General features: G+C 36.9%; 1 protein-coding gene across 1 annotated transcript in view; it reads right to left on the bottom strand.

Annotated features, from left to right (window-relative positions):
• Positions 1 to 15,137, bottom strand: part of LOC124168959 (uncharacterized protein C05D11.1-like) — a 28,460-nt gene that overhangs the window by 12,399 nt on the left and 924 nt on the right. Inside the window, exons 4-11 of the mRNA XM_046547380.1 lie at positions 14,636 to 14,845; positions 10,273 to 10,395; positions 6,885 to 7,039; positions 4,670 to 4,769; positions 4,223 to 4,492; positions 3,147 to 3,401; positions 1,672 to 1,845; positions 468 to 755 (exon numbers count right to left, since the gene is read on the bottom strand). Of these exons, the coding sequence (XP_046403336.1) occupies positions 468 to 755; positions 1,672 to 1,845; positions 3,147 to 3,401; positions 4,223 to 4,492; positions 4,670 to 4,769; positions 6,885 to 7,039; positions 10,273 to 10,395; positions 14,636 to 14,845 (1,575 nt within the window). The remainder of the gene's footprint in view (positions 1 to 467; positions 756 to 1,671; positions 1,846 to 3,146; positions 3,402 to 4,222; positions 4,493 to 4,669; positions 4,770 to 6,884; positions 7,040 to 10,272; positions 10,396 to 14,635; positions 14,846 to 15,137) is intronic.

Genomic DNA, 15,137 nt, shown 5'->3' with positions numbered 1-15,137 from the left:
ATACCAATTTAAGCTGTATTCAACCAAAAGGGAATATTTTTGAGTCGTCACATCTAAAGTTATGCTAAGTTCAAGTCCGGTTATTATAAACAAGGCTTTCCAATTACAAAAATATTTCACAAACCATTGCTGAATGGAGTAATGAGGCAGTCCTAGGAATTACAGGAGCAAAGAGAAGTCATCTGAAGACCATAAGAAGAAGAAGGGACAACTTAGTAGGCCACATCACGAGACACTATGGCCTGATGACGACAATTATTGGAGAACAGGTAAACGGGAAGAAGGGAACTGGCCCAAATTGATTTATATAGGAAATGTTATTAAGGATACATATAAGAAGAAATATATCACCATTAAAAAACTAGCAAACAAGAGAGCGGCATGAAGAGCTGTGTTAAACCTATTATATGATTGTTGACTAATGAAAATGACGATTATTAACTCAATAAACTACACCAGAACATTACCTGAAGACCCAAAACAGCTGTATGGGAAAATGGCCCACAGGTAAACCTTCCAGCTCTGTGCAATCCTAAGTGAGTATCCACAGAGACAGTGTCTGCTTCCAACCGAGCCACAACTTCTTCATGGCCAACTAACTTCTCCCCACTGCCATTACCACCAGCAGACTTTGCCCACTCTCCTCCCTCATTGTTCTTAAAAGTCATTGGAGACTCTAACAATGATTCCAACAATAAAGGCAGATAGGGACGCATTTCAGCTGCCATCTGGGAGGTGTCCATTACAATAAAGATCTGTAAAACAATGGTTTTGGAAGTTCATCAGCAAGAAAATGAGAGATGTACATGCATAACTACTAAGTGGCAACAACAAGGTACACATAAATCAAACGAGATGGCCAAAAGTTTTCATTGTGCATTAGGTTTTCAATTTTGAGTCATTATCAGGTTCACTGCCACATACTTGATGATGGCTTTGAACGTTGGTTTTCGCAGGGAGAGGCATGAAATTACGGAATTGGTGTCAATTAATACACTCGTCCAACCTCCCCCATCCACCGGAGTAGTGGGGGAGGTTGGACGAGTATATTAATTGACACCAATTCCGTAATTTCATTCATCGCCTGATGATGTGCCCTGTAGCGGACACGAAAGCTTGCACGACAAAGCGCAACACGCAGCTGCACCCAGAAGCCATTAGCAACAATACTTGATGATGACTCAACAGTCAAAACATGTTGTACACAGTTATAAGTCGGTTGAAAAGCGCCATCCTGACTGTATTGCATCATGATGTTTTTTGAATACATCTCATTTGATTATTTTGCATTGCTCCAACATAAGTACATATATTTTTAACTGGCGTCGTTAATGTTATGGCATCCGGTGTAAAACAGTTGACCTAGGAACAAAAACATGAGTTTTTTGCATAAGTATTACCTAATCAATTTTTTAATAAAAAATTACTTAGTCAATTAGTAAATAGTTATGCAAATTAATTTAATTAATTTGCATAACTATTAACTAATTGATTGATACGATATAGGCATAAATATTCCTATTAAACACAAAAAAATCTATTGAAATGGAAAGAGAATGACATAGCATGTCAACGTATAGAAAAACATTAAAGCCCTAGCATTAGATATGATGATAATAAAATGTAGTTACTGATTCTGATCGATATTGAAAAGCACATCAAGAGACTTACATAAACAAAGTTGGTGCGGAGATCATCCAGGTGGAAACGGAATGGGAGTGATGCCAAATCAATACTTGGATGCAACTGATCCTTGTCGGAGGTGTAACTGTTGATTGGGTGGAAATGAATGCTGGATATGCTAGGGATGGGAATTCCACGCAGCAGAGATTCAGGAGGAGGTTTCTAGAAGTAAGAAATGGAAAAGTGAAATGATTAATCAAAACTGAGGCAATAGCTTAAAACAAATTTAACACTGCTCAGCCAAGTCCACCGGAAACAAATGAGAGCAGGCATAAATTTATTGGGTAAATTAAACTTATAAAAGTAGGGACATCTGAGTTCAATGCCCAGTCACATCATAAGATATTTTTCACAGAAATTTTTTTCCTTTTTTATTGCTATCTCTCTGTTAATAATTAATCTAGGAATTTTGCTAAAACTATTATACAAACTACTATAGCAGCAAAAAAGGTAGAACGCTGAACTTAAAGTACTTGTACGAAATTCTGCCAAAGCTCCATAAGGTCGTGCCATGTATCGTTTTACTCATTGTTTATTCGACTACAACAATGATTTGTTAAAAATTGTTTAAACATAAATGTTTAGCTTCCACGGTCGAAAGAGTGAAGAAGATGATGCAAAAATCAATGAAAACAGTGACACGGTCGTCTTCTTCATCTTGTCACGGGCAAATTATTCTATTGGCGTATTTCCTGTTTTTTTATAGAGAGAACAACATATTCACATAACAAAAAGCTTTATAAAATGAAATTTTACCCATTCCTTGATTTTTAAAATGGCCGAAAGGCAGATTTCAATTTCCGAGGTTTAGAAGAAAGCATGCATATCGAAGTTACGTATGCTATATGCAAAAACATTTATAAACTTTTCATGTAAGGAAACGTTTATTTTGTTCCTCTAACTTAAAATATACCACAAAAACGAAAATTGCTCTCCTGAAATGCACAACATGAAAATGGCAATTTTTGGCTTTGTGGATTATTTTAAGAAATAGGACTAATAATTCATATTTTCAGAAGTCGCCTCGGTGGCGGTGGGGTAAAGTCCTCGCCTGCTAAACCGTAGGTCGTGGGTTCGAATCCCGCCTGGGTAGGTGATCCCAAGGACATGGATGTTTGTGTTGTACTTTGTTAATATTGGAAACCCTCGTTGTAAAAGGCCGTCATGTGCTGTTTACGGGGAAGTTGATAATTTAAAATGAAAAGAAAAAAAAAAGTCAACTTTACTTGTTTTAACACAGCTTCCAACCTTTGCATACTGAACTGTAGACGACACACCTTGGCTAATATATACGGTGCATGGGAATCTCTTTTTCTTTGGATTCATTGAAAGTGCTGCTTTCAAAGAATGTGTGACCTAAGTTTCACCAAACTCTTGTAACTTTTACCGAGGCTAAACTGCCTAAAACAGTTCTCCGTTAGAAAAATGCAAATATGATAAGATGGACGAAGGTGTCCACCGACCTCATTTTCCTCGGTGGCTGCTGTTAGTTCCCTCTCCTTCTCCGCTAGGCCTTTGGAGCCGAGGCTCCCCCGCTGTGCTTCAATGCGCTTCTTCTCCTCCTCCTCCATCTCCTCCCTCTTCCTCTTCGATGGAACACCACGCACCACCACAGAGGGAGCGTCCACCAGATACTTTCGTATGAGACCCAACCAGAAATCTTTTGGCTCAGACAGGAGGAGGTGCATGTCATCCACTTGGTTCAATCTGTGATCCAACTGCTCAAAAAGAGATGCTGTGATTAACTTCAAAACTACTGGATACATATACACATATCACTGAAATCATTGCTAGGGAAACCCAACTTTAATTACACATATTTAATTTTACGAATAAAAGAATGGGAATAATTTACAAGGAAGACTGAATGGAATTACTATGGAATGTATTTGAGAAATTATTAAAAGTTATTTCATAATGTTGAAGATCTGCATCAAACCAATCCTAGGATTATTGACCAGTGATGATGATTTCATAATGTAATTAACAGATCCTCCGATAAATTCTAACCATGAATTTAATTACCCACATATCATTAACTCATATATATATATATTATCAGGTGGTCATGTCATTCATTAAACGCATATGACACATATGTAAACCTGATATCCAGAAAAACCCTTCAGAATTTCTTCCACATTCTCTAGATTCAAATTCCTCAAAATACAGACATAAAAAATTTAATCCTTCAATCATGATCAAGGAGTGGGTGCACCAAATTCATTGGTGAAGCGAGGGGAGGGGGGGCCAAACCCAAACCCCCCTTCTCTCCAAAATATAAAAACTTTGCTTCATCATAAAAGAAAACAAAATATTGAAAAATCATAATTTACAAAAGATTTTTTCAATTATGAAAAGTTTTAAAATTAGTTTAAAACTCTCTACTTAATACCCTGTTTTTCAAATATTTTCCCCAGAAACCCCCCTATGTGCCTAATTCCTGGCTATCTGACTGAGCAAATTGGTTTGAACAAGGATGTTCAGGTGAATGTCATTAATGGACCTTCTATTCGTAAATCGGTGTTACTCAACTTACATCTTCTTTGGTCGATCCATAAATGCAGTCACCAACCAGCATGAAAGCAACAGAATCGTGAGGGCTTCCTTCCAGATGAGACAGGGCTTCAAGGATGTGACGCCGCAAGACATTGTGAAGTCTCTCCAAATCAAGTCCATCACTGCCTTCAACGATCCCATTCAACACTTCCTCTAGCTTAACTTTCACGTCTGATAACTTCTTCATTGGGACATTCTCAAAGGTTAAGTAAAGAACACACTCAGAGTTCTCAATTAGTGAGTAGCCAACCTGAGATTAAACAGGAAAAATTTGACAACTTATTGTGATGGCATTTTCCATATTGCGATCAATAAAGGTTGATTTAAATCCTTGGCACAGTAATACAGTTATCCAAGCAAGACAAATGACACACATGATTTTAAAAATATGCTTGATACGAAAAACAAAAACTCCTAAGACACTTACCTTACTAGCAAGAGGATCAGGAGTTTCCACAAAGGCTTTTTGTAAAGGGCTCACAGAGGTATCAGTTAGATACTTCAGAATGATGGAACAGGCACACATTCTGCAAATTCAAAATATAACGAAAAACATGAACACAGGCATTTTTTTTGCAAGAGTCTTACCACTAAACCATGTAAAAAAAGAAATTGAATTTACTCATTGATTACAATCAATAATTTTAATAATTGAATAAACACAATTGGATTTTAAAAAGCATCACTGATGTCATTTAAAGCAATAACAACTTATATATAATTATTAACACAACAAGTATGATAGTACTTGCAATAAAAATGACATAATTGATACATAAAAAATACTTTTGAAAGTATTTCTACAAGTTAGACAGGATAACAACTTGCAGGCATGAAGATAATGAAAAAACAATTCACTAACATGCATTTTCCCTCGAAATTTAGCCTCAAAATTAACCCTAAGTCAACTTATTAGGATGTAACAAACTAGGTTGGAACCAGAGCTTTGGTTATTCCTCAGTAAGGTAATCTCACCACATTAATTAGGCAACTACGAACATCCAATTTGCTATCATACCTTAATTTTTAAAAATCCAGTTACACATAGTTCTTAGAAAATTACATAAATATGAGGGAATAGGAAATATGTAGATAAATCAGCCAGGGACAAATGAAATAAGCCATCTCCAAATCATGAAAGCAGCTTGAGATGTCTCCTCTTATATGATTAAATCCAAGTAGTAAAAACTAGCTCCCTTGAGATACACTTAGAGCAGTTCATTCTTTGAGTGATGCATTTACAATGAAGTATCTAATTGTAAGTTGCTGTGAGCTTCCAATGTCATTTCCAATCCAATTTGATGACCCTTATGTAAACGTAATGAGCGTGGAAACTTAAGAGGTCAATTGATAAAAAATAGGATGACCTTAGTGTCTACTTGTATTATTACAGAGCAAGAATAGAAACAGTTAAAACAAAAGAATTCAATTTTAAACTGATTTTGCCATATTTGTTTTACAATCAATGAATCGCAGCCATTGTGGCATTTTTTAGTGTTCCCCCCCCCCCCCCAAAATTTCTGGTACCCCCCCCCCCAGAAATTCCTCGAACTTCCTCGAACATCCTCCGAACTTATCCGCAGAACTTCTCCCGCTAAGGATTTTTCGCGCTAAGGTTTTTCGCGCAAAGGATTTTCGCGCATAAGGCCTGAAGCAAAAGGCCCTGTCTCGCAAAATCCTGTCTCTGGAAAATCCTGTCTCTGGAAAATCCTGTCTCTGGAAATCCTGCCTCTGGAATCAGCCTCTGAAACAGCTCCGAAACAACCCCGAACCAACCCCGAACCAACCTACCTGCAATGCAAGACTTATATAGGACTACTGCGGAGAAATACTTCTCCTTGGCAAGCAAGGGGAAATCGGTGCTAAGGCCTTAGTATTGGACTTGGAGTGAGAAGTATTACCATTGTCCTATCACAACCCTGTCTCCCTCCAACACCTCACCCCAGTATCTCCCTCCCCTCCATGTGTTCCAATGAACTGATTCCTCTGATGTCTCCAACCCAGAAGTTGAGGGGAAAATTCTGGGTGCAGTGCAGTTGTCTCAAAACCAGGGGAAGGCTGATTTTGTGGAGCGGCCGTCCTATGCAGAGTGGCGCCGTAGTTGAATTCGCCTGCCTACCCCTCCACTCCCTGGAAGAATCCCTCCCCTCAACATCCTGTCTTGTCCTGGTTAGGCAAGCGCTTTTTCTGCTCGTGGTCTGCTCGGAGTCACATGTCTCGTGAGGCATGGCAAATTTTGTGCAAATATTCTGCTGGTATTTTAGCTGGTAATGTTTCCTCTGGGATCATGAATTACTATCATTGTTTTCTGTAATACTTCTGATTTTTTGAATACTCTACTTTGAATAGATATCGTACGGTAATAACTCGTAAATTATTTTTGGCTACCTTTTTCTTGTGAGCTGTTTTTCTTTTTGTGGAGTCTTCCCCTGATTCCAGCATGTGACCGACGGTTGGAGTATTTCCCTTGTCTGGACTTACGTGAAAAATCAACCAGATTTTACGACGTAACGTTTCACCATCATGCAAAAATTCCCTCACAAAAACTATCGCTGTTCATTCCTGAGTTATATTACCACTATATATTAAAGAAAATAATACTAATAAGCATATTTGATAGTAATTTAAGGTTGCAAACTCACTTATACAACTCCTTGACAGCTGAAGGACCTCTCCAAGCGACATAGACCATTCCATTATCTTCATCGTCATTTGGGAACTCAACAAGAAGGTCCACTGACTTCTCAAGAGGAGGCACAGGTGACTGCCAAGGTCTTTTGTACAGACCTCTTTCCCCCTGCAAAATAAATTGTTGATATCCATTTGAGATACTAAAGGGAAACTTGAAATTTTATGCAAGGGCCATTCAGAGGAGGAGGATTCACAAAATGACACACAAAGAAATTGTCACAGCACACAGAATTGATACTACGTTAGCAAAATCTAAATTACTTTATTGCTTTCACTAATATGCACATTATAGAAATGAGTTGTCAATGATTAAGAAGGTGCACCAATAGGGTAGTTTCCTTCATCAAAGAAAACGAAAGGCATTGATTGCAATTCCTTACCCACCATTAGTGTATTCATAATATACAAATTATTTGGTTTTAGAAATCCCAGTTCAGACGAATGGTAATGGTCAATTTTAACCGCATTTGAAAAAGGCCATATTTGCACCCATGCAATCCCACTCCACGTGACGTCACAGGGACCTAGTTTCTATATGAGTAGATAGTAGTTTTACATCGTCTGAGATTACCAATGCATGCATGAGGCACAGAGCTCAAGGAAACATCTCTTAATAATCATCTAATGAAACTGCCTAAGGTCGGAAAGTTTCCTTCGTTTGATAAGGTATTAATAATCCTTATTTAAGCCAAGCGCTACCTGCTAGCAGCAAGCATCGTATCAGCACTCAAAGCCTTGCCCCAAGGTCACTTCACACGCCGACAGTGGGAACCCGAATGACGTCACACGGCTTTTTCCAAGCATTCATACTTAGCCGTCGCATTTTCGCGCGCTTGAAATTTTTCATTTTTCATCTAATCGCTAAAAATAGATATAGTCATTTAAAAATCTAAAAGCGTGAAATACGTACTCCAGTAGTAATAATCTTTCGATTTAGGCAATAAAAAAATAATAGGAAACCACCCTATTGGGACATGACCAAGTTTCCTTCCCCATAATTAGCACTGACATAAGCTTCTAGAGTAACTTGGTTAAACAAAATGGTAATTTCAAATTTTTATTCCTTGCCTTCATCAAAAGTTTATTAGGACTGGAATATGTGTTTGTCACAGTTCAATTAAAAATTTAAGTTTACTATTTTATATAGATCATTAAAAAAATGAAAAGTTCATCAAGGCAAAAGCACTACACTCTCCTTTAGGTTTGTGGGTAACCTTTTGTATAACATAAATGACCATTCATCCCCTGCCAGTGTATGGTGTAAGGAGCACCTGCAGACAACTAACAATGGAATTTACTGAAAGCTGGTATGACCGTAATGATTTTCAGATTTAAAAAAACAATATGATCACCCTTAAGTTCATATAATATATTAATATTAAAATACTATGCAGAGTTTTTTCAGTGTGATAGATAATAAATACACACTCCTCTCTTTATTAGGTTTTCTTTTCACAAGACCAATAAAAATTATGTACAATCTGTGGCATGATTAGGTGGAAATTCATAATAATAGTGTCTTGTCTCTTGAGAATATTGTAGAGACAACAGGACACATCATAAAGATTAGGTTTTATAAAAATATTATGCACTGGCACTTAAAATTAGTACGAGGGTAATCCCAAAAGTAAGGTCTCCAAATTTTTTGGAAATAGAAAACACTATGTATTTTCTATGATGTATACATCATTTTAAAGATTGACCAATTATCTACTTTTCTACATAATCGCCATTTTGGTCGATGCATTTTTGTGAACGCTGCCATAGTTTTTGTATGCCCATGTCATACCAGCTCGCCGCCTTGTTGAGCTTCATCTTCCACCTCTTCATTTGAGCTGAAACGCCTTCCAGACAAATGTTCTTTCAACTTAGCGAACAAGTGAAAGTCACTGATGATGATGGATATATCATAGAAAATAAATAGTTTTTTCCTATTTCTAAAAAAAATTGGAGACCTTACTTTCATGACTACCCTTGTACATAATAAACATTTATAAATACATATTATTACTATAAAAAAAAGGTTTGTCGGAAAATTTTACCCGTAACATTACTTTTACAAACAGAATTCTTTTCATTATATAAAAAAAATGTTGGTGATAATGATAATTGAATTAAAATTTATAATTCACATTTGACTGGTAACATTAACATGATTAACAAATGATTGTCGGCCTTGGTGGCAGCGGGAATAAGTCCTCGCCTATCATACCGAAGGTCATAGGTTCGAGTCCTGCCTGGATAGGTTTCTCCTTCCAGGACATGGGTGTGTGTGATCATTTGTTGCTGATTGTTTAAACTCCCCATGTAAAGGCCTCATAGTGGTGTTTTCAGGGGTAATTGAGATAAATAAATTTAAAACATAAAATAAATAAATAAAAATAAATGAATAAATACGTACTATCATCAACTAACTTGGTGCTTAACCCTTTCAAGACGGCAGAGTTTTCGTCTTAGCATGACTGCAGTACTGAGCCCCAAGAGACTCTTTTTTCTCGTGGTACGGAGCATTTTTGGAGAACATTCGTTAAGAAGGGTTTTGCTGTACCTTTTTCGACCCCTGCACGCAGGGACTTCGCATTATCTCAGACTCGAGAGTAGTTGTGCTCCCTCCTTTCCAGGTTTACGACCATACCTGCGGCATTGGTTCGCGGTCAACTTATGTATTGCTTATATGTATTTAGCAAATGGATAATTGTTGCTTGCACGTAAATTGCAGAATTTGAATTGAATTCCTCATTTTTATCTGAGCATTGTCCAATTGTAAACGAAATTCTAAGGCCATTATTAACGCATTTAACGCAGCAACAATTTCCATGTTGATGTTTATACATAACTCGAGATATAAGTTAATATTTGTCATAGAATTTCGTTTAAAAATTGTAAACGCTGCTCAAAAGACAAATAGTTCAATTCTTCGTGTATATTTCTTGATAAATGAACAAATGTTTATTTTGAAAATTGACTGCATAAACAATTGAATGACCGCTATCCCGTACCGCTGAGAAGGGTTCTAAAAGACGAAGGGTCCGGGTACCTGCTCCCGGATTCCGAGGGTTAATCCTAAACCCCGAAGGGTAGGGTCCCGAGACAAAGAGGTCGTAAACCCACGACCGCCCTAAAAGGGGGGGAGCTAGAAAACATATATATACGGCTTTCGATCTCCTGGCCGGGAAAATCTCACACGTATATATACGCCCGTTGTCTCCCGGGTCAGGAAACGTCCACACGTATATATACGTGTACAGTAGGGAAAAGGTTAAGTGACCCATATTTATTAAACTGAAATGAAATGGCCTATAAGAATGAAACTTAGACCCCATAAAAAATAATTCTCACCTTTGATAGGATAGTTTCTTCAACTGGAGCAAGAGCTCGAAACACTTCATTTGGCTTCACTTGCCCAGTGATAATTACTGTCAGGTTCTCTGGCCGATAGTATTCCTTGTGATAATTGCGAACCTGAAAAAAAGATGTAGAAACCACTGAGTAGTTACATTTCTAAATTGTAAGGATTTCATTTTTAAATCCTACAGATAACATTACAGCTTGCCCAAAAAAATCAAGTAAAAGTCAAATCTAAGGAATTAATTGCCACTGCTATATCAAACAATAGACTAATAGTGTCAAACAAAGAAATACCTCCAAGAGTAGAATGGAAGCTGAAAAGCACATTAGCATGACAATTCTAGGAATCCAACAAACTTTTAGAAAGACTTGTGAAACTACAACAACAAAATAGAACTTGCCAACTTTCTACTCTTTTTTTCATTGATTTTCAGGCCGCATTTTTTATTTCCCTGACTTTCTATCAATTGAAAAGCAGTCAAATGTAAGAATTTTTAGTAAAATTGAAGCAAGTCAGATTGAGAAATAAAATCAAGCAGTAAAGTAGAAGCAGAGGTAAAGTCAAGTAGTGCCAAGTTGGTATCACTCTCCGCCATCCTACCAGGATATAAACAAATCGCCTACCCTGCTCAAATACTGCAAAACACTGAGTGTTCGACCATGAATTTCATTTTTTTCACTACGCCTCTTAACTTTTTCCCTTCTGGCAACCTTATTTCTCTGACATTTCCATGACTTCCCTGACTGGTTTGAACCCTAAATAAAACATTAGTACTAATAGACAACTTTTCCCAAAAACTGCTGATTAGGTTTATTAGAAACTAGCTGACCCGGCGAACTTCGTACCGCCTAACATTCAATGAATTTATAGTTTAGTTGCACCATTTATAAATAAAGAGCGGCTGTATCGTTTTAATCATATTTGATTTTATTATAAATTAAATGAGAAAATATTGATGAAATAAAAATTATAAGCATTCAGTTGTTGGCTATTTGTGTTATTAACCATAAAAAAATGTTTTTAGGTCTAAGTTCGTAGCGTAAACCTGGCTCGTTCACGGGGCAGGTTAATGCAACGCTAGACCGACGCTTGACTGATGCTCAAAATAGGGTAAGAAAAGCCCCTACGAAGCAGCATTCGTATCAAATGACTTTAGGCGCGCCAGTTATAGTATCTCTGTTTGGAAAAAATGCACTGCGTAAACGTGCTGCATGCGTTAACGCACCACGGTGTGCCCTACACATTCGGGTTTAATGTCTTGCGTCAAGCGCCTTCTGATAAACAACAGTTTTTGTTTTGTTACCAGGCGCAAGATAAAGCGAATGAAGCTAAATAAAAATAGCGAAGCGAAGCAGGGACGCAGCGAGGGGAGTTTTTGGGGGTTAAAACCCCCCCAAACGCTCAGAGAATCTTTTTATAAAACATTTGGTTATTAATATTAGGGGGACGGATGAGTCACAAAATATTTAACTGTTCACACAGCCGCAAAACCTACCATTTTGAACCTTTCATCCTAAAAAATGTCTGGGGAGGGCCCCCACACCTCTCGCTTACCTTGGCGAGTTTTCTATACCCTACAGACCCGCCAGTATTAGCTGCGCCTATCCTTAATTCCTAGCTGCGCCCTGGAAGCGAAGGAAGAAATACAGCGGATGGTTTACCGACTCGTAAACATACCACATATTGTTTACCATGAGAAAATCATGGGTTTTCACTGACACATGAGAAGAAACATCACAAAAACTGAAATACTGACCATGCGATTTGTTAATCGTTATCACGAATGCAACACGAATTGGAAATTGAATACGTTTAAGCTCAAAAGGGCATTTAAGTTGGGATCATGGAATCTTCGGGTTGAGAACTTCCTCATCTTTGAATTTTCCTTTGAGTATAGTGGCGTGAATCACTGTCATTATCAGTTTTTTTAATAACCAAGCACGTTCCGTTGGATAGTTTTGGTTGGTTTAGGTTTCGAAAGATCATGAACACTGAGCCTACCTTCAGCTGTAAATCATGCCGTGGTAAGCCAGGTGCGTCCAAGGACTTTAAATATTCAGATAGATAGTTGATGGCTTCGTATTTGTTTATTACAAAGTTAAAAGATTTGAATTCATGCAGAGTACACGGACATTACTGATAATCAACAATTGCTTGGAGATTTGTTTACACACACGGTAGTTATGTGTTTGTTGACATCTCAATTCGAGCTGAGCTTACCTCTAATTCAATTATTTTAATACTATTTTAATATTACTTTAATATTTTTAACATGTTTAGATATTTAAAAATTTTTGATATTGTTAAAAAGATCAGTCAATACATTAGTAAAAACGAAAAAAAATCTTATTTCTTTGACCGTATTAACAATCAACTCCTAAAAACATATCTCTAAGATAAAGTTGAATTTTTTTTGTGAACTTTTCCTATTTTTTAATGTCCTATATGTTATTCCGGGCTGAGACGAATCCAAAGAGCCTAATGTCACTAAAATCGGTGCAGCCGTTCTCGAGTTATAAGTGTTCTAACTAACACGATTTTTGACTTTCTTTTATATATATAAAGATGAGAGTAGAAGAGCTTGATAGATGATTAAGGAGTGGCAACCACGCTGTGATAAAAAGCTATTTTATACTATTAGGAGCATTTTACAATATTTTTGGAAAAAAATCGTGTTCTTTATCTTTTTAATTCTTATTTCCTTCTTTTTTAGTAAAAATGTAAATGTGAATTTTACAATAATATTCAATCCACCTTAATATTATTTTTATAATTTTATAAAAGTGAGGCCTATAAAGCTAACAAAAACTTCCTCATATATAGCGCAAAATAGCAAAGCCTAAAATGATGCTAGACTCGTAGTCAAGTTATAAGCAAAATTTAAAAGTTTCAGGAAAACAATGGCCTTATCCAGGATTTGAACATGCAATCTTCTGTTTGATAGGCAGACATATGTATTAACCTTTGTGTTCAATGACACCTGCTGAATTGACAAAGAATGGAATCACTTAAACTTACCCCAAAGCAGGGCAATCACTTCAAAAGTTAGATAGTGAAAGCAAAATGATATCAGTACGCATATAGTGAACATGAGACTTATATATTTAACTTATGTACGGAAGGAAGTCGCAACAGCCCTAAAGGCTGTTTCACACAGGGAATATCATTGCACAATCTAATGTATGCATAAAGGCGCAATCAAAATTGCTTTGTGTAAAGTGGTGAATTGCTAGAATAAATGCAAGAATGTGTGGATATGCAAGATGCAAAATAACACCTGCTCTAATTCCATGCTTGCATTCTTGCAATTTCAACATTTTTCAGTGCGAACTAGCGCAGTGACTTGCTCCGTGTAAAACAGCCTTCAAAGACTGTATTTTAAAATACAGTCTTTGAAGGCTGTTTTACACTGAGTAATTACAAGGAAATGAGATGGACCAAATGGGGGAGCAATATGTGATCATTAGAAATATGATAGTAAATAAATATAAGGATGCAAGTGGATCAGAAATTTCTGTACTATAGGCATCAAAGTTGAGGTATTGCCTTATTTTCAACTGAATGAGGAACTTTTTTTTTTACTAATACTGGTCCATCTACATATCTTCGACTTTGATGGAGGATATACATGGAGGACATGAATTCTTAACACGTTGCCTACCGGGGTATTTAAATTCCTAGGAACGCCGATTTGGAAATATGCACCTATCAGGGCGTAATGCCTTTGGTTTAAACATGGTTAAAAAGCTAATGTTTAGAATATAACTTTACCCACTCAAACGTTATGATGCATCAATTCATTATGAATAACGAACAACAACTGAAAACATACTAACGAATACGTATTGTACGCTTTAAAATTGTTAGGTTGACGCGCCTCAATGACGAGAATCTTCATCATCCGTCCGGAACGTTCGGGAAAAAAATGACGAGAATTCTTGCCATCCGTATGGAACGTGTTAAGAGGGCTTGTGCTGACTCTGAAATCTATTCTCCAACCAGTAATCACAAAACTATCCTACTCCCTCTTTCCACCCTCCTCACTTGTTCCTTTCCATCCTAGACACAACTTGCAAACCAATGAAATAGGCATAAAAGATGCAGATGAATCATGACACAAACGCCGAAGTTTTAATTTCCAAGTCAGTAAACAAGAATTATCCATCCCTATAAATTATGTTTACACTTTCTCTTCAATTATAACAGCTAATAGAAGTTCTGCTTAATATGAGCTAATCATGAAATACAGTGTAAAATATACTGGTCTGATTAATGCTTTTACCTTCTTCCTCAAACGTTTTACCACTAACCAATTACTTACAAGAAAACAGGATAAAAGAAAGACAAGATCACCTTCACATTAGTGGTGCTCTCTCTTAAATTTTTCATCACACCTCCAGTCTGTGACTTATATCCACAATGACCTGGATAAAGAGCTCTTAGCATGGCAAGGTGAACCAATGACTCCCCTGTATTTTCAATTCCTTGCATTTCACAATAAACAACACCAGCATCCTCTCCTTCCCCAGTTATGTGATGCACCTCTGTTACAAAACCAGCATCCTGAGAAAAAATACTTGGGTTAAAACAATGACACGAAAATGTAAAACATTAATTAGTAGGTATAATCTAAATAGATTATCACGAAAGGAAATGGCCGCTAAAATGAATTCACACAGTGGAAAACTAAAGGGTATTTGAGATGCATATCAAGTACAACTACTCTGCAAGGTAATGCATGGGATAATGACATCAATATCTCAATCACTATAAAGCATAATTTGAATGGGGCAATCTCTACGTCAGAGCAATGAAACTACAAATAAGAAGTCGTGAAAAATGCAAAAAATCATCT

The sequence above is a fragment of the Ischnura elegans genome, chromosome 12 (genome assembly GCF_921293095.1).
Source record: "Ischnura elegans chromosome 12, ioIscEleg1.1, whole genome shotgun sequence".
Lineage (NCBI taxonomy): Eukaryota > Metazoa > Arthropoda > Insecta > Odonata > Coenagrionidae > Ischnura > Ischnura elegans.
The sequence above is the reverse complement of the archived record's forward strand: the minus strand, read 5'-3'. Positions and strand labels throughout refer to the sequence as shown.